This window comes from Alligator mississippiensis, chromosome 16 (assembly GCF_030867095.1).
Source record: "Alligator mississippiensis isolate rAllMis1 chromosome 16, rAllMis1, whole genome shotgun sequence".
Lineage (NCBI taxonomy): Eukaryota > Metazoa > Chordata > Crocodylia > Alligatoridae > Alligator > Alligator mississippiensis.
Window position 1 is genome coordinate 25379464 of NC_081839.1, and position 25001 is coordinate 25404464.

At 41.2% G+C, this 25001-nt stretch overlaps 1 protein-coding gene across 6 annotated transcripts in view; it reads left to right on the forward strand.

The window, feature by feature from the left end:
* The window catches only part of PRDM10 (PR/SET domain 10), a 69564-nt gene that overhangs the window by 12367 nt on the left and 32196 nt on the right, over positions 1 to 25001 (forward strand). For 3 of the 6 annotated variants that reach the window (XM_014600891.3, XM_019490125.2, XM_059719710.1), the window contains exons 2-13: positions 759 to 824; positions 2279 to 2463; positions 5799 to 5963; positions 10699 to 10758; positions 13746 to 13865; positions 14923 to 15124; positions 15587 to 15828; positions 16288 to 16491; positions 18633 to 18705; positions 19428 to 19545; positions 20354 to 20483; positions 23053 to 23280. In XM_014600891.3, coding sequence (XP_014456377.1) covers positions 2371 to 2463; positions 5799 to 5963; positions 10699 to 10758; positions 13746 to 13865; positions 14923 to 15124; positions 15587 to 15828; positions 16288 to 16491; positions 18633 to 18705; positions 19428 to 19545; positions 20354 to 20483; positions 23053 to 23280 — 1635 coding nt within the window. In that variant the 5' untranslated portion in view covers positions 759 to 824; positions 2279 to 2370. The remainder of the gene's footprint in view (positions 1 to 758; positions 825 to 2278; positions 2464 to 5798; positions 5964 to 10698; positions 10759 to 13745; positions 13866 to 14922; positions 15125 to 15586; positions 15829 to 16287; positions 16492 to 18632; positions 18706 to 19427; positions 19546 to 20353; positions 20484 to 23052; positions 23281 to 25001) is intronic. The other 3 variants (XM_019490126.2, XM_019490127.2, XM_059719711.1) reach the window with 2 other exon arrangements.

Below are 25001 nucleotides of genomic sequence, written 5' to 3' on the forward strand. Positions count from 1 at the left end.
GAGCTTGATATATCCATGCTTGCCACTTAAGTCAGTCCCTGGCTTGGATAATTAAATCTTTACTAATCAAGTCACAAAATTAAAAATAAAACATCCAACATTTATTTGGATTGTTTTAGGCAGTTATTTATTGGATTAAAAGACTCACTGTTGCTAGTCAAAGTAATTGAATTCCTTATTGCTTAGTTATCACCAATGGCCAAAATACAGAATAAGTTGAAAGAAAGGACTCTCAGGAAAGATAGGCATGATAATAGGAGCTATAACCAAACATGGTGTTGTTCACACGTTGTCATTGACATTAGCAAGGCTGTCATGTTCTACAGAGACTGTTATCTATATACCTTGGTAATCGTATGCCTAACCAACAAAAAAAGGATTCTTTCAATGAAGGGGACAGTAATGCATTTGAAGAAAGCTGTATAAAAATACTTGCTTACATCATAAATCGCCATGAGAGAGTCTGGATGAAAGATGGTACAGTGGGGCAATTATTATCTATTTGTAAACTTTTTTTCTACCACTCCTGGGTTATGACATAGATGCTCTGAGTGGCTGGATAGATGATGGTCTAACCATTGTTCAGTGCATCTCCACTTTTATCTCCCTAACAATTTACCTTAAATTTAATCACACGTGGCTTAAGTGTCACTTGTTGACCTGTCATTGATTTTTTTTCCCCCCCTCTTTTGTTCTTTGCCTACATTATGTTTATGTACTTACTCATGAATGCAGCGTGTCTTTTACTTTTTCTCTAGAGCCTAACGGCATGAAGCTAACATGAAGTCACATCACACACCCTACTGCAGAAGCATCACGAGCATGTATGTGATGTGTTGCTCAGCGTGGGGGAGCCAGTGGGAGGCTGTTTTCAATATGACGTGCTGTCTAACGGGTCATAAAACCCACTTTTCTGAGTTGCGTATTAAAAATAGAAAGGGTATTGATTTCCCACCCTCACATCATTCAACTGAATGATGTTATGGTGACACTTTTCTGTATCTTGGATTTGTGCCTTCTAGGGAAGGCCTGTACTATGTATGTGCTCAGGTTCCATGGGGCTCCTTTGTTGCTGATGAGATTAACAGAAGGTAGAAGGTGCCTGGATTCGTTCCTTCTTTTTTTTTTTTAGCTTGTCAGCAACAAGCCAAATGCCAGTATTTATGGGAATAAATTATGACTAAAATAATTTGCATTTAAAAATGCAAATGAACGAAAGCATCAGTGAGGGGCCTTCTGCTTTCTTCCTGGTGCACAGGCGGGTACTGGCAGTAGCTCAGACCAGCAAAGCAGTCAGTATAAAATAAAGTTAATTGGACTTGCTAAAAAATCAAACAGGCTTGGCCTCACGCTAATACCCAAGTCTGTGATTTAATATGACATTGGAGACGAAGGACTGGGAAGGTGCTGAATGACTGACTAAACCAATCAGCAGAGCTGTAAATTATGCTTCTGAGATTCCCAGTGGCAGATTGAGAGGGCCCAATAAAATCACAAGGGTGAATAAAACCTAGCATGGAAGCAATTTGTCAAGATTTCCAGGCTTACATCAATTAGAATTTAAGCTTCATTGTTCTCTCTCTCTCTCTTTCAAAATTTTCTATTTTAGCAGTATCTGAATGCCAACTTGAGAATGCAGATCTGTGCATGGGGAAAGCTGCCTTACAACCAGTTCAACTGAGTGTTCTACCAGAGTAAAAAATTAAATTGAGAAAACAGTGGCTCTCTGAACATAGCAGTTTCTTGTCAGAGACCTGGATTTGTTTCTCAATCCCATATCATGATATCTGGGCCATTAGATACTGTGAGAACAGTAGAGGGAACACTGTTGACCCCCTCTGCTGAAGGCAGGCAGTAGCAAAGAGAATCTGATCCCTGGCCCCTCTTAGCTGAAACATGATCACTGTAATGTAAGGAGCTTGAGGGAGGGGAAGTGGGATGAGCCTTGTTAAACTCCCTCAAAACAGTTACCTCATTCAGTGTTTCAGGAAGGGAAGGTTGCTTCTAAGTAGTTATTTCTGCCACACTTCTTAAAAGTCTCTGCTGATTTCAGTTATTGGTCTGCCTACTCATCAGTGGCAAATGGAAAATACAGCTGTATCTAGGAATGGAAACTGAGAACAAATACATTAATAAAATCAAGATGTTTCCTCTCCTTATAGTATGTTCCTCCATGTGATAGATAAAAAGGGGACGATAAGTTGTTAATCTTGTAATAAAAAATGACCGTAGTGTATTCAGCCATTTAATATCTTGTCTCTCTGTTCTCTCTTTATAGCCATGTTACAGAAGATCGCTAGGTCCTCTGTGAGTAGAACGGTAGCAAACAGATGAATCTCCAACCGCTGTTCCATTAATTGGTTTGTCATCATGGAGCACCACAACAGGGATGATATGGACTCAAAAGAGGAAAGTCCACAAGTATGGTCTGAATCTGCTGAGCAGGAGCAGAATACTGCTCAGGTGACTAGCTGCTCTGAGAACTCTCTGTAATGACTTTCTGTAGTCAGGCTTGCTTGCAGGAGCTCAGCAAATGGGTAGTTTCTCTGAAGCCTGCCAGCTTCTGCTTCAAGAACTAAGCTTTCATTTAAGAAGTTTCAACCTGGCCATTATGTTTGCAAAGTTAAGCTTCAGAAAGCAGATGGAGTAGAAGTTAATGCTGTGCCTTAGTTTGCAAACAACCCAAAAAGAGAACTAAAATAAAACCTACCATCATTTAAATACCCACATTGTCCATGATTTCACTGCTGGTACAAACTAGGGGTGTGTGAAGGGGACCCTATTCAATTCGGATTTGGATTCGGCCTAAACTGGGGACAGAGAGTCGGAATCCGAATCTGATGATTCAATGCTGATTAAGTGAATCAGCAATTCAGACACAGGCACAGCTTTTAAAATTTTTTTCTACATTCCTTGAGGTAGCAGGCGCAGCTCGTGATCACTGTGGTGCTGGGGCGGACGGGGCGACCCACAGCAGCGCGGGGGGCTCTCCAGTGTGCTCGGCAGCCAACCCAGAAGTGGACCGGAACTACTTCTGGTCCACTTCCAGGTCTGCTGGGGAGCATGCAGGGGCCCCCTCCCACCCGGCCAATCGATTGGCCACTGGGGGACCCCAGGTGTCCCTCCAGACCAAGGAGGCACCAGTCGCCAAGCCAGGGGAGCACGGAGGGAGGCCCCCAGTGGACCCAGAAGTGCTTCTAGTCTGCTTCCGGGTCGGCTGCTGAGCATGCTGGGGAGCCTCCTGTGCTTCTGTGGGATGCTGCATCTGTCCCAGCACTGCAGTGTTCAGAGCCCCTGCTACCTAGATATATGTAGAAAAAAAAAAGCTGTGTCTATGTCCAAATCGCCGAATCTGTCCAAATCTCTCTGAATCGATTCAGAGAGATTAAAGGGTCCTTTGATTCGATTCGGAGATTCAGCCACCAAATTGGGCCAAATCTCCGCCAAATCAAATCAGGGATCGAAGCTTTGCACAGCCCTAATACAAACATGTAGGAAGGGGACATAACATAAAGATTTGCACAATCTGCTGTTAGTGGCATCTCATTTTTGGCATCCTGCCTAGTAGGAGCTGGGCTATAGGTGGATTACCACAACTCATTTTTCTCCTGCTCATTCTCTAGTTAAAGCATAATGTTAATTAGTAAACGGGATGATGGCAACAGAAATACAAAATCTGCAGTGACCAATAGGGCCAAATCCTGCTTACCTTCTTTACACATGAATAAGACAAGATTTTGGCCCACAATATTGGTACATTGGATATCTGTACAGTTAAATTTTTAGTTTGTTGATGCTGAACTATGTGACTAACTGGCCTGTTCTACCCTTGACAAGGTTCCATTTCAGATGTGAATAAAAATATTCTCCATATATGAGTTACTATGATAAAACACTTTGGAGATCCCTTTGCATACATATCTTCCTGTTTATCTATATTCATAATAAAGTGAGATTTTATTTTTTGAATAATAGTGAATATCTAAGCTACCCTCTTTGTTAGGTTATGTCAGGGTCAGGAAAATGTAAAATACCATGTTCTTGCTATGCTTGTAATTTATCTAGGTCTTCTAGGTGAAAATAACATTCATTTAAAAGGACACGTTCACAAATGAAGGAGGAATAACATTTTTAAAAGTACTCAAGTAAAATTGGTTATTTCTTGTTTTTATCTTTTTTCCAATCCTGTGTCATTTTTTTAAATTTAAAACTTGATAACATACAGTTATGCTGATGGTCAGAGCAAGGTGGAGGATTAAAATGAAAATTTAAAATGTTTATTGTAGCTCACTAAAGCATTTCTATTAATTTTAGCTTTTCTGAATAGTTTAGGTAATTTTTGAGGCAATCTGGTATCTGCCCAAGATCACGAGCAAGGCCAAAGAATTTGGCTTTCCTAATTACTTGCTTTTATTGGACTTGGAGGAACCACACTTCTCTCTGCTTAGGTTTCACTACCCATTAAACGTTATCTCTTGCACTTGGGAATTGTGAGGATTAACAGATACTTACACAGTGCCCTCTAAATGCATTGTATTATTTGCATCATTATTAATAGGTTTTATAAGATATTTTGTGTAATCTACATTTAGCACCTATGCTAATATAGTCAGTCTTTTCCTGGCTGGGGTGGGGGGAATCTCAAAGGACTAAATAAAATTAAGCAGGCAAGGTTCTTTGGATAGACATGATATCTTTTATTAGACCAACTAAATAGTTGGAAAAAATGTTCTTTTCAAGCTTCCAGGTATGAACACCCCTCTTTAGGCATAAAGAAGGTGTTGTGTTGCCAGCAGAATCTCCTTATGCCTGTAGAAGTACTATTTAGTTGGTCTAATAAAAGATATTGCATCTATCCAGAGAACCTTACCTGCTTATGTCCTTTGACCAACATGGCTACAATCAACAACCCTGCAACATGGTAAATAAAATGAATTACTTTATAACATTTTATATTTACAAAACAAGATGTTATTTAAAAACGTGAAAATACAGCATCTGCATACAATCTGGCTAAGATATTTTGAAAAAGGATACTTACAGTTAGATTTGTATTTAAGTGGCCCAGTTTACCCAAGTGCTGAACATTTAATTCTAGAAGTGAATATTTTTTAGTTGGCAATCAGCCTGAGAATACCAGCTCATTGCAGATGGGCTGCTGAACAGCTAGGGGGAAGATAACAATTTTTGTTCATTATCACCCTAGTTAGATTTGAACTGCTATCCTGGAGATGTATTTCTTTAGCAATCTTAGGACCCATCATTTAATACTTTTGATTATATTTTTCTTAATTAAACGGCCATATTTTCTACTAATACTCCATGTGCATGTTACAGGGAAACAATCAAACACTTATCAGAGATGCAATGATATTACTGGAAGCATATCTACAAAGTTAATAATTATTAGCCATTCAGCAAATAAGAACTAAATAATTATTAACCAAATATAAGGCTAACTGGATGAACTAATAAAAATTCAGAAAGCTATATTAACATTTCATGTATAGATTAGTTGTGTTTTGCAAATTTCAAAATGGAGAAGAATGATTTAAGAACTAGTTGCAAGGAAGGCCCCAAATAACTACATGTCTAGTTAACATGCAGGGTGAAAAGGAAAAACGGTAATGGTTTTTATATCCAGGTTTCTACCTTGCTTATATTTAGCTTAGACTTTCTGATCCAAATTTCATTTGGACTCGAGAGGTTTTTTCATTGTCTGTGTTCATGGATGCTCAGACATAGGCATGAGTCTATAAATATGTATTTAAGTGTCTTATCTTATGTTTCTCTTCCAGGTGCACTTTGTCCCGGAAGGTGGAACAGTGGCACAGATTGTGTACAGTGATGATCAGGACCGTCCTCCACAGCAGGTGGTCTATACAGCAGATGGCACCTCCTACACCTCAGTGGACACTTCGGAGCACACGCTTGTTTACATCCACCCTGTTGAAGCCACGCAGGCATGTGCAGTTGTGTATCCAGTCCCTTCCCCCCTGTGCAGACTCTAAAGGGAAAAATATTTGTTCAAGATTAAAGCCCTCTACTTTTGAAGCATTGTGATTATAGGATCAGAGGCAAACAGGGCTGGAAGGGACCTCACAAGGTCATCTAGTTCAGCCCCCTGCTCAAGACAGGATTGTCCTAGCTAAACATCTGTTCAGCCTGCTCTTGAAAATTTCCAAGGATGGAAATTCCTGTTCCCAAGCTGTGACCACCCTCATAGTTGGAGAGTTCTTCCTGAAATTCAACCTTCATTTCCTTTGCTGCAGCTAGAGGCCATTGCTCCTAGTCCTCTCCCCTAAGGCCACTGAGGAAAAACCCATCTCCATCCCCTGTATAATCACCCTCCAGATATTTGAAGACTGCTATCAAATCCCCATTCAGTCTTCTCTTCTTCAGACTAAATAACCCTAGTTCTTTCAGCCTTTCCTCATAAGTCTTGCCTCCCAGACCCCTAAACATTTTTGTCACTCTGTGCTGGTCTCTCTCATTTGTCCACATCCTTCTTGAAGGGTGGGGCCCAAAACTGGACAGAGTACTCCAGGTGAGGTCTCATCGATGCTGAATAGAGAGGAAGGATCACTTCCCTTTGTTTGCAAGATGCAATCCAGGATGCTGTTGACTTTTTTTTTTTTTTTTGCAACTGTTGATTTATATTCAGGTTATGGTCCACTATAACCCCTACATCCTTCTCTCTAGTACCGCATCTTAGCCATTCATTCCCCAGTCTGTATTTCTGTATGCAATTATTCCATCTCAAGTTCAGGACTTTTCACTTGTCCTTGTTGAATCTGATCTAATTGATTGCAGGCCATTCTTCCAGTTTGCCCAGGTCATTCTGGATCTTAGCCCTACCCTCCAAAGTGTCTATGACTCCATCCAACTTGATGTCATCTTCAAATTCACTAAGCATGCACTCAATCAATACTGTCATCCAAACCATTAATGAAGATGTTAAACAGTACTAGACCTAGGATAGACCTCTGGAGAACTCCACTTAATACCTTCTCTCAGCTAGACATTGAGCCATTGATGACTACTTGTTGAGCATGATGACAAAACCAGTTATATATCCACTAGGGCTGTGCAAAGCTACATTCCCTGATTCGATTCAGCAGAGATTCAGCCCAATTTGGTGGCCGAATCTCCAAATCCAAATCGAATCCGAGGACCCTTTAATCTCTACAAATTGAATCGGAACCCTCTGAATCGATTTGGAAAGATTTGGAGATTCGGACATAGAAACAGCTTTAAATTTTTTTTCTACATACCTCTAGGTAACAGGCAGCTCATGAGTGCTGCGATGCTGGGGCACACGTAGTGTCCCACAGAAGCACTGGGGGCTCCTCAGCGTGCTTGGCAGCAGACCTGGAAGTGAACCAGAAGCATTTTTGGTCCACTTCTGGATCCGGCAGGGAGCGCGCTGTGAGACGGTCCCCTAGCTTGGTGACTGGTACGTCCTGGGTCACAGGGGGGTGGTGCCCAGCGTGCTCCCCAGCAGACCTGGAAGTGGACCAGAAGTACTTCCAGTCCACTTCCGGGTTCACCGCTGAGCATGTGGAGGGCCCTCCTGCAATCCTGTGGGATGCTCCATGCACCCCCGCATCGCAGTGATCACAAGCCATGCTGGTACCTCTAGGTATGTAGAACAGTCTTTTAAAGCTGTGTCTGTGTCCGAATCGCTGATTCTCTGAATCAGTGTTGAATCTTCAGATTCGGATTTAGCTGAATCAAATCAGGGAAAGTGATCCGAATCAACAAATCGAATCAGTGTGCCTGATTTGGGCCAAATCTGAATCATATAGGGCCCATTTTGCACACCCGTAATATCCACGTTACAGTGGGACACTCTCAAAATTCTGCTAAAGCCAAGGTATATCACATCTACTACTCTGCCTCCAATTCACAGAGCCTGTCACCTTATCATAGAAGGGAATCAGGTTGGTCAGGCACAACTTGCTTGGTGACTCCATGCTGACTGTTCCTGATCACTTTGTTCTCTCGGTGCTTCACAATAGATTCCTTGAGGATCTACTTCATGATCTTTCCAGGTACTGAGGTCAGGCTGACTGGTCTGTAATTCCTCCTTCCCGTTCATAAAACTGGGCACTATATTTGCCCTTTTCCAATCATCTGGGACTTCACCCAACCTCCACAATTTCTCAAAGAGGACAGCTAATGGCTCTGAAATTACTTCAGTCAATTCTTTCTTTACGCTAGAGTGCATCCCATCTAGTCCTTTTGGACTGAAAGCATCTAGCTTCTCTAAGTAATCCCTAACCTGTTCTGCCATTACTCTAGGCTGTTTGTCCTCCTTCCCTCTCTCCTGCCAAATGTACTTGTCATCTGATAACTGTCCTATTTGTGAAGACTGAAGTGAAAGAGGCATTAAATACTTTAGCCTTCTCTGCATCAACTGTAAACTAGATTGCCTTCTGCTGTCTGTGAGAAAATTGTGATTTCTTTGGTCTTCCTCTTACTTTTGACATACTTGTAGAATCCCTTTTTATGATCTTTTATGTCCTTTGCCAGTGGCATCTCAGATAATGTCTTGGCTTTTCCAAGTTTCTCCCTACATGGCAATGCAATATTTTTATACTTTTCCCTAGTACTATGAACAAGTTTTTTGTAGGATTCATTTTTGAGTTTCAGCTCATTGAAGAGATTGCTGTCTAGCTAGTTTGGCCTCCTGTTCCACTTCCCATTCTTCTGTCACATTGCTCCTATGCCCTTTATAGGTCCCCCTCACCTGGCCAACTCACCTGGACCCCCTACCCCTCACACTTGCTTCCCAGGGAATCCTGCCCACCAGTTCCCTGAGTTAGCTAAAGTTTCCTTTTCTGAAAGTTCATTTTCTTTATTCTGCTGTTCTCTTTCTTTTTTCCCCTTAGGATCTTGAACTCTATCATTTCATGGTCACTGTTACACAAGTTGCCTTACACCTTCACATTCTCAACAAAGGCCTCCCCTGTTTGTGAGCAACAAATCAAGAAGAGCTTTCCCCTACTTGCCCTGTCTGTCAGTTGTATCAAAAAAATATCCCCAATACACTCCAAAAAATTCCTGGACTGCTCGTGCAACGATTACAGGTTTCTCTTGCCAACCATGGTTTTGAGTATCCACACTTAATATTCTATATACCATTTTGGCTACCACAATATACAGTTGTGAGTAACCATGGTTTTCCGTGGCTACACATTAGCCTGCCACCTGCCATTTTTCCCATAAGCCTTTTGTCTTGCCAACCATGGTTTTGCTAACCACAGGAACTTTTAGGAGCCTAACCCCAGCGGTTGGCGAGGGAAACGTGTATTAGCTGGGCGTAACCACGTAGCCCTTGTTAAATAGGGAGTTCATAATGTTTATTTGAAATAAATGTGGCAATCCAGAGATGATGAGGCTTCAAGGGATGCTGGTCTGGCAATTTCACTTTGGTTCAGTTGGCCTGTAATTGAATCAAAGGCATTCTTAAAATGCTGATGATTATTATAGATCCTGCACATCACTTACCTTCCATAAAATGCTAAAAGCTTTAGGCCATGAATATTTAGGAATGGGAAGAAGTGCTACTTAATCTATGCTTTTTCTGGAAGCAGGTTCCTTTATTTGCACAGCTAGTTCTTGAAATTAATGATGATAATAACAATACACTCTGCACTTGTATGACACTTCTTTTCAGAGGGCCTCAAGAAAGCATTGGATTTAATCTTGCAGTTTTTGGTCAGATAAAACTATTGTTTTTAGAGGAATGCCTTTTATCTTGCGTAATTGTTAAATTTTTATAGCTAATAACTGCTGCCCCAGCAGTCTATATTTATATGAAGTGCATGAATGTGTATGTGCATGTATGTATCTCTCTCTGTCTGTATGTAATAATATTGAGAGAATAGATTTCATCAAGAGCAGTTAGTCAGCCCTTTGCTGATGTTGCAGGGTTAATAGCTATACTATAAAAGGCCTGTATTTGATACATGGCTCAATGCTGGCATTGTGTTCTGCTCCATGTTCTCTATACAGCATATAGCTCCCAACTACTAAATATATAATTTCACAGCCTGTGGGCTATGGATCCCATCCAGATTCTGCAAGAAGTGGGGATGGTGATTCAGTGGGTGGCTCTCTGTATTATGGAAACAATGCTGGAGGTATCATCTCTCAGTTTTTAGATTAAAAACTGCCATCCTGGCCACTTGTAGTCTTGAAAGATTTCATGGCAAATTCAGTGCGAGATTGGTTTGATGTCTGATGCGTCTTCTTTTTCCCAGCAGTTTTCAATTGAATACAGCATTGTTTACTTTGTGCCATCAGCAGTAATGTAATGTTACTGAGCACCATCAAATAACTGTTGTATTTCATCCTAGAAGGATTGCATTTTAAAACGGGCAAAGTGACTTCTATACATAACATCAATAAAGCCTTTAAAGCCCTTTCGGTATGAAGATGAAAGGTGCTAGATAAATGAGAGATCAGTATTCTTTTATGGAAAAGTCACTAGAGTGTCATTTTAATTTCTCTATATATAGGCTCATTGGGGTAAGTTGAACACAGCTGCCATGGCAATAAGCATTTTAGAAACTTCACAAACTCAATAATTCTTGTATAGGTTGCTTCTCAGCAGGAGAGTAATTCATCTTGTGTGAGCTGGGAATAAACTATCCTGAGGCCAGTTTGATAAGCCTTTTTCACTTTGTCTAGACTCTGTTTACAGATCCGTCCCAAGTGGCTTACGTCCAGCAAGATGCCACAACACAGCAGGTAAGAAGCACCTTTTTCTATTAAATCTTAATAATAAGGAAACTGAGAAGCAGTGTAAAGAGACACTTATGGGTGTATATTCAATTATAAGACTTTGAGATTTGTCCAAAGCAGATCGTGTTCTCTCTCAATTAGTCACCAGCAGCACAATGATCACAAGCAGCCAATCCTGGAGTAATAAACTAGGGCTACCTTGTCCGACGTGTTTATGATTGGGGAAAAAACATTTTAACAATGAGTGTTTAATTTTGAGCTTTAAAGGAATTTTGTTACTAAAATCCTGATTCTCTTTTTCCCTAACTTGATAAATATTGTGTCCTTTGAAACCTATCTGTCAGTTTCTTGGGTTTTTTAACATAATTACAGGTTATGTGAGGGTCTTCATATAGGGTCTCATCCAAAAGCCATGAAAGTGAATTGGAGTGAATTGGAGTTCACTGTTGCCAGTAGACCGAAACTTTTCAATTGGGCTCTAAAACTCTTTAAAAACCTTAGTGACTGGCTCCCAGGTCTTATACCCATATCACAGATGTCCTTGACTTGCACACACACGTGGAATTAAGTAGAAGCAGCATGGAATTAAGGACTGTGGTTGTGAAGTCTAGATGATGAAGAAGAAAATATAGAGTGGGTTGCAGGGAATTGTTCTTTATTGTATCTAATATGTCTGTAGAGATGAGATGTTGAGGAAATGTTAAGAAAATATGGATCCTTTCATTTCTAGGTCACTGGTTCAAACTCATCTCTGGTTGGTAGTGACCTTAAATCATCATCATCATTTGCTAGGTGTTTAGTGGTCTGTGTGAAGTGAAAATGGTTGGTCTCAATTTGTTCCATAATATAGAAGCGAGCTTTAACATTGATACTAATTTGTAATCCTCTTGACGTTCTCAGTGGAGTGAAGAAAGATTGAATAGACACAGAAAATAAACTTCTGTATATTAGAAGAAAACCCTTCAAATTGGAGTTGAGTCACATTGGCAGAGGTCAATGTGAGGGGAGCTTGCTGTGTTGGTCTCTGTCCCTGTTGTGCTTAGAAAGCTTCAGTGTTCTGAGTTGTCCATTAGGCAGTTCTCACTAGACTAGATTCATGTTTAAAAAAAAAAGTGAAGCTCACATGTACTCCTGCCTCTTAAATCAGTGCCTTTTTAGCAGCCTTTTAACAGTAAACATGGGATCAAACTTAAGATCCTAACCCTTATGCACACTGCGCAAGTTATGTACTTAAAACACCAGCAGAGAGTGCTGGCTTCTGTCATCACATGTGCGGTATCTCTTGATAATGACAGGACATGCCACCTAGGGCCTAAATGCTTTATCTCTGTGTCCCCAGCCCTTCTATCAAAGGTTCATCTCACACCAGCACCCACAGCATTTCCAAGGCAGGGATTTCTAGTTTGTTTGTGAATTGTTGTCATATCATTAGGGCAGCTGCTGCTTTTGCGGATTTTTTATGTAGACATTTCCTGTAAGAAATCCCTGAATTAACATTGTTGTTAAAACAATAATCAATTATGTACAGTACATTTATGTTTTGAAGTCTGATATATGTAGGAGGTGCTACTGTGATATATACAGACACAAGCTTTATATGAGGTTCTCGTTGATGGCTGTTCTGGAGGCCTGCAGTTAAATAATGATGCCTTTTACATTGCCATTTGGCATTAGGAATAGCAATACCAGACAGTGCACTTCAGCTGTTGTTCTGGCTGTTTCCTAGTCAGTGCTGTTCCCCACAGTCTTCTGCAGCCATCATGATAAAGCAGTCTCATAAATTGCATCAATTAAACCAAAAACAACAACCAACTCCAAATTATTAGGAATTTGTATATTAAAATAGGTTTAGTTCCCTGAGCCTGTATTTCCCAAGCACCTGGGGAGCTGGCCTAATTTACCAGTCACTAATATAGCAGCCAGTACTTCCATTCACTTGTGCCCAACTTGTCCACAGTGGAGCCTGGGCTGCTTTCTAAAGCAGAACTAGAGATAGAAGACTGACGCTATTATGTGGAGGGTGGGTCTCCTGTTCTGTCACCCCCTGATTGCATACTTTTGTGTGTGTGCGTGTTTTATTTGATTATTATTTAGCCTTCCCAAAGCTTTCTATAGGTGGACAAAGGTTTGTCTCAGTGTGAAAACTGCTTATGCAATTATATGCAAAAGCCAACACTACTGCAATTTTACGGGTTAAGAAAGGTGAAAATCCAGATAGCTCAATGGTGCCCGGGATGCAAACATGCAGAAGAATAGAATTATCGATTCTATAGATAATAGAATTCAGGACTCAAAAGTAAAGACGGATCATTTCTGGTAATGTTACCTCAGATACATTAACCTGCTACAATGTGCTATGGTTGAAGTAAATCAATACACACAATACTGTAAATTAAGATTTTGCTACTATAACAAGGAGTAATACTGGGAACTAATGTTACAGATGTGACCGCATGGGGAAATAGATAAAAATAACTTTAAAATTCCCTGAGTTTCTGGTGCATAATTGCGCAAGTGTAATCCTGTAATCCTTATTTTTATCACTGGTAGGTTTTAGAAAAAGAAAGAGAGAGAAAAACAGAGGAGATGTATTATTTTTTGCAATGGAAAACTGAAAGAGAGGGAAAAGTATAGATATGGGAGGAACCAAAGTAAAACCAAAGTCCCCAGTTCATTAGTCTTAACAGGAATCAACCGGCTAAGGGCATTAAACCCTCTTGTCTCTGGTATAGTTTTAATCCGAAAGTTAAAACTAAAAACTGGAGATGAAAAATTCCAAAGCAGCAATATTTCAGTGTGGAGTGAAAGCTCCACATCCCCTTTTCCTCTGAAATCTGGAGTGTGTGGAGCTTTGTTCAAGACCATAATTTTTTTTTTAAGTGCACTTTTTTGTGTAGCATAGGGTTCCAGGAAACTTTGCATGCAGGGCACTGCCCATATGTAAATGACTGATGGAAATGACGCAGTGCTAAAATGAGTGCCTATAATTTTAGGTAACTGTGCTCTTGCCTGCTGCTGCTCAGAGCATGAATCCCACCAACCTCTCCGTGCTCGGCAACGTTGCCGAATCCCCACAGCAAATGGCTCTGGAGCAGGGTCCACAAGCAGATAGAGTAAGTTGCTAGGCACTCTTGTCTTTTAAATATAACCATGCTCTCATTTCATTGCTCCATTGAAACAGATGATCAAATATGTTTGAGTGATATGCAAAGTGATATGCAAAGAAATGCAAAAAGTTTTAGTGCAGGTTTTGAAAGTGTATTACAGTCTCACCATCTAATGTGGGGATTTTAGGGAAGATGATTTGTGTAACATGCAGTGAAACCTATTCTTTGAACTCTTTTCTCATACATAACCACTTGAAGGTGTTTCTTCAAGATCTGGAATCTTAAATTTAGCAAAAGGTAATTCCTACTGCTATATATGGCCAGCATCCTCTGGTCTTTTTGTTAGTCCCCTGCTAAGACACGTTTTACCTTTTATAATATTTCTTATTCTTTTTCCTGAGATACCTGTTTGGGATGTGGGGTATTTATATACTTTGTATAGCATTTACCTTTGCTTTCTACACAGGGGCAAGGTAAAATTACACACACGTTCTGAAATCCCATAGCTGTCTTCCATATCCAATATTATAGGTGTTTGATTTTAATTATCTCCTGCCTTATTAATTTCTGTATGTGTGCTTGGTGGGTTGTTTTCACTTTTTTATGGTAGTAGGGCAAAATCATTGGTCAAAATATTCAGTGCTCACAATTAATAAAATAGAGGACTGAGCCCCTAGATAAGTTCTTCAGACATAAATGGGGAGAGAGATTTGTTTAATTGCAAAGACCCTCTGTGAGGATTCAGAATTTCTTTGACTTGATGTATCCTTCTGAAAAGTCACTATTTTCTCTGGTAGGGTTGGTATCGTCACAGAGCCCTTCCCAGCAAGGGTCAACACAGCATCAGCCGTGAAACATTGCAGGGCACAGGACATCAACAGTCACAAACTGTGGTTTCACTCTCCCTCACTTTGCTTGTTTACCAAAGGAAACAAAGTATAGAGTAGACTAGCAAGAACTTCATTTTTTTGCCGTTGTAACTGAGATGATTGTGTGGTGGTAAGCATACATCCACTGTGATTGGAAGATTGACCTAACTTTGTGTTTTGACTTCTTTCCTCAGGCATCGTTACCGGTGCATAACCAGGTGTTACCTCCTATGGAGGCAGTGGATGGTTCTGATCCTTTGGCACCTCTTCAGACCCAAATGGAAACAAAGGAGGAAGAAGAGGAGGAGGAGGAAGAGGATGAAGAAGACGGGGATGACACCGACATGGATGAATGGGATCCAGATCCGCCAAGACCTTTTGATCCCAATGATCTGTGTAAGCATAAGTGGAAGCGTTTAGCATATAGGCCTCTTCCTGTCCCTGTTCATTTGGGTTTTCTATTCAGTCACTTGGTAAGCAGACTATTTGTGTCTTCAGTTATCATAACCTGCACCCCGAATTGCATTCAGAAACATGTATGCTAATGCCAGCTTACCCTCTCTAAATTTGAACAGCTAGCGCGTGCATTAGCTGGAGCCTTTGAGTTGCCTTCTGGAGGCAAGTGCACTGTTTCTTTAGAAGCAGAGCAGGAAACTTTGTTTATATATTTTGTTTAAAGATGAAAGCCCTCTATCTTTCAAAGTAGAAACAGCCCATTGCCCTGAGTGCTGTAGTACCTAAGGCTGTTTCTGGCAGGTATGACAGGGAGATAATATCTTGTGCCTAAGTGTCTTTCCTGTGCTGGTAGAAGGGAATTTATGGCTCATAGTCATGTTCTCTTTTGACTTTGTGTCGCAGGGTGCGAAGAGTGTAATAACGCACATCCCTCAGTGTGTCCAAAACATGGACCCCTACACCCAATCCCAAACCGGCCAGTGCTGACCAGAGCAAGAGCCAGCCTCCCTCTGGTGCTCTACATAGACAGGTTCTTGGGGGGAGTATTTTCTAAAAGACGCATTCCCAAGCGCACGCAGTTTGGCCCTGTGGAGGGACCTCTCGTCAGACAAACTGAACTGAAAGACTGCTACATACATTTAAAGGTTAGTCGTGCATGTGTGTGTGTGTGTGTGAGGGAGAGAGAGAGTCCAAGTGTCTAGTCTGTTTCATGTATTTAAATCCACAGTGTTGACTTTATTGACAGTATTCTTCTGGCATTCTTATCTTATGCCAGCGCTGCAGTTCCCAAAATTGTACAGCCAGAGAACCACCTAGGTAGCTACAAGCAGATACAAAGCATTCCTGGTAGGCCTCCTGATATTATTGTGTTGTGACTTATCTATATCTCAACACCAGGTAGTATGAATCTCAAAGAAAAGTAGGGGCTCAACACAGACACCCTGTCCTACTGACAGAGTGAAAATCTTGGCTCTTGCTGCAGTACCTCCTTGGAGAAGCTGTAGTTGTTGGAACAGATTGTTAAAGGCTCTCGTTCCTGTATTATGTAACCATTGCAGAACATTAACTACTGTGTTTTGATTTTTCCTCTCCTTGTGCCTAAGGTGTCTCTTGATAAAGGTGACAGAAAAGACCGGGATTTACAGGAGGACCTGTGGTTTGAACTGTCCAGTGAGGCTCTGTGTAATTGGATGATGTTTGTGCGGCCAGCCCAAAACCACCTGGAACAGAACCTGGTGGCCTACCAGTATGGCCATCACATTTACTATACAACGATTAAGAACGTAGAGCCCAAACAGGAACTCAAAGTATGTAATTGTTTACACTTTGTGGTTCATCTTTACTGTGAGAAAACATGTAAATTGAATTGTACAACATATTCCAAATGCCCAGCATAGCTGTGATCCCACCTACACTAAAGATTTAAGCTGTACTGCCATCATGTTCCTTGACTTGGTTGTAATTATGGAATAGACAAGACCTTTATCCATTTGGGTTTATTGTTCTGGGATAATGAGAGCAATCTGCCTTGATAATGCATATTGGGGTCTGAATCAAGTATTTTGAACTTAGTTGAAAGACTCTTGTTTAACTAGCAGGCTTTGGATCAGACCCTTAATGAGGAAGTCTGACAAAAAAGTATGTAAAGATCTGTCTCCTACTTTCTACTTGTAGCAGCCATTTCTTATACTCCATTGTTTATATCCTAACTTGACCTTCAACCACTTATAGCTGTCTTTCTTCTCTCATTAGCCCCACACTTACATGAATTTGACTAGCTGCCTCTGTAACAGTGATCTGTACATGAATGTGATCTCTTACTTCAGCCTGCTTTCTTGTGACTTTTGAAGCTTAGACAGGACGTTAGGAATCTAGCTTTTGATGCTTCTGATTAAGCACATTGTGACTTACTTGTGAATTACTTTTTTAATTCAGGTGTGCTCAGACTGGGGCAATTGAGAAAGACAACTTTAATTATAAACGTCGAGTTTGATGACTGGAAGAGTAACGAAAACTCACATTGCTTTTGTCTGGCGTTTTCTGGGTTTCTTCTGTCCAAGCACAGGAATTTCATTAGGTTTATTTACACCAGTACATAAACCCATGTAGACACTTTTTATTTTAAGTGGAACCATTTCTTATTTCACCTTAAATTTATACCTAATCATTTAAGATGTGTCAGTAGAAGCCAGAGGATTCATTACAAAAGCAATAAAGGTGTCTGTGTGCACCCCCCTGTGCTGAGAGGTGTGAGTTCGACACTGGTGTTGGGTTGTGTTGAAAGCTGTCTCCTGTTGACCCAGCTGTAAATGGTACCTGATTGTTCAGGCTGGGGACTCAGAGATGTCTGGACATGATACTAGTCACGTCCATTCCTTGTGTGCTTTTGTCTATAGAAGCTGGCTTGCCTCAACCACACTAGCCTCACCTCTCACCTTTGATTTGACTTGACTAGAAGCCTGCATTATATCAGTTTTCCAACTGTTTAACTAAAACAGTTTTAAATCAAACTTTAGTTAAAACTTATGTATAGACAGACCATTAATCTCATTCCATTCATTAGATGTGTCATTTGGGGTTAAAATCAGGCTAATAATGGAAAGTGAGTTTCTTCAGCCCCATCATGTTTTCTTTCGTTCAGCTAGATCACATTTTCATCATTGGTGTAGGTAATCAGTTGCATGTAAGGATGGAGCTGGGAGGATCATTTAGCAGAAGCTGTGGGAACTCTTGCATTGCTTGACAGATAGAGAGACTGGTGTTGTTAATGAGCTGTTGGTTTCCCTTTAACCAGAAATATTTGTCCTCGTACTGAGGTTCTTGGAGAATAATACATGTCCACAAATGGCTCCATCCGCGGGTCAGGAGTGTAATTTTTGCCACTGCGATAAGCATGCTTAGACCCTATAGCAATTTTCTGTCTTGCTTACTGTAATTTCTTCCTCTGTGAACTTCTTAAATTTCTATTTTCTAAATGAAGTGGGAACCAGACTGTTGAAGCCTAACAGGTGTGCGCCCCGCCCCCCCAGAAGTAGGACCACATTGATTCAAACAGCTTAGGCAAATTTTAAATGAGTCTTCACCGGCTACACACACCCATGCTCAAATACACATACAAGTTCTGTATTGGAATTCTTTAAGATCATATAGACAGATCTAGCAAGAGTAATCTTACTTCTTTTTAGAGGTAACAATATGTGAGATGAAGACTCATATTAGGAAACTGTACCTTAAAATTAAACAGGTGCATTATGTAAGCAGTTCTGTTTTACTCCCCAGTGGGGACACGCTGAACTCAACAGGGGTTATTATCAAGGTTAGAGGAGCAATAAGAGTTACTAGCTCAGCTGAGATGCGCCAAGGAATGAGACTTCAAGCCTCCAGTTAATTCCCCTTTACTCTGGGCTCATTTAAGAAAATGTCTTTTTGCCTTACGTGTTTGCTCCAGGTGTGGTATGCTGCCTCCTATGCAGAGTTTGTGAACCAGAAGATCCATGACATATCTGAAGAGGAGAGGAAAGGTAATTGGGTACTTTGTTTTTCCCCTCTTCTGTGTGGCTGTGTTGCTGTTTTCAAAAAAAAGGTGGCTAAGTTTATCACCTATCATTGCATTCTATGTGCAAAATTCTCATTAGATCTGAAGAGGAATTGACCTGTGTTAGGCCCATGATTCTGGATCCTCCATTTGTTATTACATGTGCTAACATAAGGATAATTCAACTTTGTGCAGCAGGGCTTTGGTTAATATGCAGAGGGTAAGAATGGAATTTTCTTTCATATACCTGGATATATTACTGAGTATTGTAACTCTGTTTAACCAAATACAAAGGGATTGATTTTTGATGGTCACTTCATTCAGGTTTAATTTCTGCATATTTTGGCTTTTAAGTTTTAATGATTTTATTTGACACTCCCATTAGGAATTTACAAATGCAACTTAACATAGGAAATTTGTTAGGAGGACTTGGGGCCAATGTCACCATTTAATAAATTTCTCCTTTTCATTACAAATGTTCCTCAGTCCTATTCATTGTTACCCTTGTCTTCGTGCAATTAGCTGGGATCACAGTGTAGTTCAGGGGTGGTCAAGGTGAAGCCTGTAAACCAGTTCGAATTGTGCAGCATGTTCTTCAGTTGGGGCACAAGAATGTGGCCCAGAGAGGACAAGAGGGCCTACAGAAAATGTAAGATATAAATTGGTGGTAACTGAATGACTGCTGTTGCTACTTCCAACTTATAACAGTTCTTCGAGACCAAGAGAAGAATTGGCCATGTTATGAGTGCAATCGTCGCTTTATGAGTTCAGAGCAGCTCCAGCAGCACCTCAACTCCCATGATGAGAAGCTGGACTTCTTCAGCAGGTATTTATTGTTAAGCAGAAGCTGTTTCCCAAAGCTCAGTATTTCGTGTACTGCTTGTAGGCAATGATGATAGGAGAATCTCAAAAGGCTGCTGAAATGAGCTTACAATCCAATTTGGACAAATATGGTATAGTGCATTAAAAGGCCCAAGGACCAGAGAGATTTTGTTGGGGAGGTGATGTGTCTAGAATACTTTACAAAATACCTGGTTTATATGAGGGGGCAGTAGGAGTGAAATTGTACCCCACTGAAGCCAATGCAAGTTTCCCCACAGATTTCAACACAGCCAGGATTTTAGGAATTTGAAGATGTATTGGAATTCTCCAAGCTTCTTGGACATACAGGTTTAGTCTAGAAATCACAAGAGGATGATTTTCCTGATGATATTTTTGTCTTATCAACTTGTTAAAACCTTGTTTCTTTGGGCATTTATTTCATACAGCTGGGAATGTTTTCCAGGATGCGCAAATAGCATAGGCTGTTAGAAGGAAGAGGGCTGTTTTTGGCTGCCATTGTAAGGACTCACTGGGAGCCAGTAGTCCCATTGCCTGTCTTTATGGTTCTTCATATACTGAAATATATTTCCTTAGCACAGGCTTTTATTTCCAGGAGAAGATGAGATAAAGATCCATTAATCTGAGCACTAGTTTTTGCTGCCAACATTCCTTCAGGTTTTGTGATTTACTTTAGGCCATTATTACTGAACTAGGTGGTTTAACAATGATTGCTTAGAAAAAAGATGCCGGAAATGAGTGGAATCCAAATCCATTTCTTTCTTCTCTAACTTGGACCACTGTATGTTCTGCAGAGCAAGAGGCAGAGGTCGTGGACGAGGAAAGCGGCGGTTTGGACCGGGCAGACGACCAGGGCGCCCTCCCAAATTCATGCGCATGGAAGTAACCAGTGAAAATGGGGAAAAGTGTGAAGAAGGAACACAGGTATACATAGGGAAGGAGAGGAGACTGACATCATCTCTGATGTAACCTCTTTGTTAACAAAAATAGGGTCAGATTCGCTTTGTTCCACCAATGGAAGCCAAGGGTCAGAATGGACTTCTGATTTATAGCTGTGTAATGAAGACCAGAATGAGGCTCTTCCTTTTTATTATTCTGGCAATGAAACTTCAGCCAGAAGAGAGCACAGTAAGTTGTTTCTATGAAATAAGTTGCATTTCTACAGCACCTTTCATCCCGAATCACTTCATCCAACACTGAAACACAGTTATGGGATGGAACGTGACAGCTGCTTAATAGTACTATAATATTGTCCACATCCCTACACAGTAGTATAGTGGGTACTGTGTAAAGGTCACCTGGAGTTGAAACTACAGTGGGAATGTAGGTAAGTAGCAGAATTTGTCTTTGACATAAGGGCCCCGTCTGTACTCTGGATATTTTTGCCAATGTAATACTGTTAATTAGGGTGTGCTTATTTACCGTGCTTTAATCCTGGTTAAAGTCCAGGGGACAGATCTTATTTTCCCTATGCCATACCTCAGGTACCTAAGTTTGGTCCTATTCTTCCCTGTTTGAGTCCCTGAAAAATCATCAGTGTAAAAAATGACTGGGTTCTCCTCCTCCTTGCTGTTCTTTGTGCCTTAGTCTTAAACCTAACATGAAAAACAGTTGTTGTACCATGCTTTCAGAAACTCAAGCAGGGTAGAAGAGGATCACATGCAGGCACCTAAGTACTGGTTAGACATCTGATAGGAGGAATGGGATCTGGCCCCTAGTGTAGGCACAAGTTATACAAGCAGAAAAAGTATTTTTGCTGGTGCAGGCTGATTCATGCAGGGGACTAGGTGGGTTACTGCTATAGCTAAATCAGCAGAGCCTCTCTGATGTAGACCAGGCCTGTGGTTACTGCCGATCCTTTTATGAAATGTGTCACAAGGGATTAGTGGCTCAGTTTTATGTCTTAGCTGAAAGCTGACATCTGGAGCAGTAATTTGCCCTTTGGCACCATGCTGGGGCATTGGTTCAGTGCTGATTGAGAGGGGAGATTGCATACATTGCATACAAATGATTCTCATTCATCTTGTAATACAACAGTTAGTGTTTTCCTCAGTGTCCAAGCAATACTAGGTACAACCCTGCTTGGCTTAGCAAATAAGTCTCCAGGTGGGGTGACCACAGAGAAATCTCACTGAGTATGTCCAAAACATAAAAAAAACTACCCTCTGCTAAAAAAATCCATGCATAAAAACTGTGGTAAGCATCTGCTTTATTCAGCAGTACTGGGGTGGAGGGATGGAGCCTGTATAGCAAAGCATCTCATCAGGGAAGTTCTCAAACTCTGGAGCCCTGTAGCTGTGGAGGATTTGCACAGTTATCATTGCACTTTGGAGTACAATGAAAAAGACCTTATGCTCTGCTGATTTGTATTGACTCAGTTGCAATGTGTTATCCACTGCTTACACACTGACTTTGCACTGACTTTGCTCAGCCTTTCATAGTGTTTTAAGTCAGAGGGTCTATTATCAGCATCTAATCTGATCTCCTGCATAACACAGGCCATAGAATTTTACCCAGTAACTCCTCATCAAACTCCTTAGCATCCAAACCAGGGTTTGAACTCTGGCCCCAGATTAAAAGTCTCCACTGACTGAGCATTCAGGGCTCATAACAGGATGCATTCCTTCTTGCAGCTTCTTTTTTCTTTTCTGCCAAACCTGCAACACAGATTTGCTGGGAAATCCCTTGAGCTAACACACACTTGTTCCCCATTACCTAGCTTTTGTCCAGCATACAGTTCCCTAGTTATTTGGCGAGTAAATGGAATTATGATCAATTTTGTTTCTTCAGGGATTGGAATTTTTTATCCCAGGATATTTACTGGAAGCCGAGGTGGGGGTGGATTTTGACATTTTGTTTCTCATTCCCAACACTGCTTCTTCTGAGCTGATGCAAAGAAGCAGAAAAACAGCTCTGATGTTTAATAAATGCAGACTATACACCGCTGGGTATTCCTTCTGCCTGGGTATATCTAGCAACTTTGCTAGATAGGACAAATTTTGAACATCAAAAGGTCTAGGTTGCAGGGTACTGGCAAATAATTTTCACAAGAGTTAAACTGTCTGCACTACCCTGAAGGCCTGGCCTATGCTGAGCATTTCGCCTTAGAGTTTCCCGCTGCACCTAATCTGGGTTCATGTCCCTTGATGACAGCATGGGAGGAGGGTACAAGCATGGGAAGGCCCTTTGTGATTTAACTGCTATACTGTCCTGATCCATGAGACAACATGGTAGCTAGGATGGGTAGGAGTGTCCACCTGCAGCCCTGTCTACAGGAGTGCTACACATGTTGCATACTATCAGTAAAGCTAAACTGGTGTTAGCAACAATGGAAAGTTTTGGAGGAAATATGTCAGTATGGACACAGCCTGCATGTAATGAGTGTGATCATTTAAAATATGCAGGAGTCTGACTACCTGCCAATTGAGTATTATTAGAGCCTCTTTCAGTGGGTGGGGGGAATAATCACTAGCTGTATGATTTGCGATTTCAGGACTTGCTGCATTTTTCCAGCAAGGGGCAGTTTGATGAGGCTGGACAAACCACACTGAATGGGCTGGAACAGCAGGAGCAGACTCCAGTGCCACCAGAGACGCAGTCAGCACTGGATCAACAGCCAGAAGGCCACCCACTGCAGCTCCAGCAACAGCATGATGACAGCGTGGTGCCTACGCAGAGCACCATGACAGCAGATGACATGCGGCGAGCAAAACGTATTAGGGTAAGTGAAGAGGATGGTGGCTCTTGCCCCCTCCCCCGGTCTTTTCTCTCTGCTTTAACTTGTGGAAGTCATGATTTACCAGCTGGTAGCAGCTGGTCTTTTTCCCTTGGTGTAGTGTCTGTATCCAAATCCCAAGCACAGCATCTTATGTCCAGCAAATTCCCTCGTTCTGAAACTAAGACAAACCTCATGCAACGAGTTAGTGTCTCATGAGATGTAGTGAGAATTGGTCATCAGTTGGAGCTGGTTCAGTTCCAACACAGTAATTCTTTCATAGAAACATGGTCTGTCCAAGCTGGCAAGTGGGAATGCTCCAAACAGCCGTCTGAATCCTGGTGCTGTGGCATGGACTAATGGCCAGTTCAGAGCACCATCTGTGTGTCTCACAAATCTATTTGCTTTAGAATTTGTTGCCAAAGAGGCATCCTCGCCCCAGTTTGTCTCTGTTCATTCAGATGATGCTGATGGTGACTTTCAATGATAACATTCCTTTGTTGGAATCAAAAAATCTCCCCTCTTTGTGATTAAAGCCTGGGCTAAGAACTTTGCATGCCAGGAACAAATGCTTTGAACCTGTGCTTTGTGCTAACTGGGGGAGCTGCTTTTCCACTATGTGTGGGAGGGAAACGATTGAGGCAAATAATCCTCCAAAGCAATAACTGTGTGATGGGTTTATTCTCTTTTTCTTTCCCCTCCATGTGTAAAATTGTGATTATAGAAGGGAACAGCTGCAAACGGGCTGAGACTTCATTTTTAGGAGATGAGAGAGAGGGGATTAAAAAAGAGTCAGTGAGTAATTCTCCTGGAAGACTGCCGCCACATTTTATTCTTAGTTTTAAACCAGTGTGTATATGAGACAATCAGTGGTGTTACTCCCAAGTTACAGTGACATATCAGAGAGCATAATATGGGTCAGTCATATAAGTATGGACCTGATAAAAGGCCTTGGTGTCTCTGAATGACAAGCTTATACTATCAGTTTAACTCCAAGATGCCAAACAAGGTGGAAGCAATGTTCTGGAAACTGGTCTTTCTGCTGATCTTCCTCTCCATTAACAATACAAACTTTGAGATGGCGTGCTCACCAGCAACACTAGGAATATGGCTGGTAGGGGCAGATAGAGGGCAAACTATTAGTCAAGAGCCAGTGGCTGAAGTTCTGATAAGAAATAGCATTGGGCCTAATCTCACGCATGTTGAGATTCACTCTTTTACTGCAGTTTTTTTCCTGAAAGCTGCAGCCCTGGGTTTGGGGGAGAGAAATGGTTTCACTTGTTTGCCGTAACTACTAGATTTAAGAAGGTTTGGAAGCCTTGCAAGAGAAGGGTGAGAGACTGCAAGCTGGTTTGTCTCATGCATTAGTCTGTGTTTCCTGGAAATTTGAAAGTGGGTTACAGGGGAGATGAGCAAGGTGCTGGGTTAGTCTTCTGTGATAGGTTTATATCACAGACCTCTTCCCTTTTATCTCATCAGAGTGGCACATTTGGCAGCAATTTGTTAGCAGAGTTCTATAATTGCAAAACAAAGGTTCTTCAAATCAAGGGCATCTGGCAGAAGTGCATGTGGCATAGTTGCACAGTGTCCACTTATCCTCAAACTGTGAGCCGTGCTTGCATTCTCTGATTTACAAGAGGATTTCAGCTAGGGAACTGTCACCAGCCATTTTAACCATAAGATCCAACATCAAGCTATGGCAATTTGTCAGAACTTACTAATCAAAT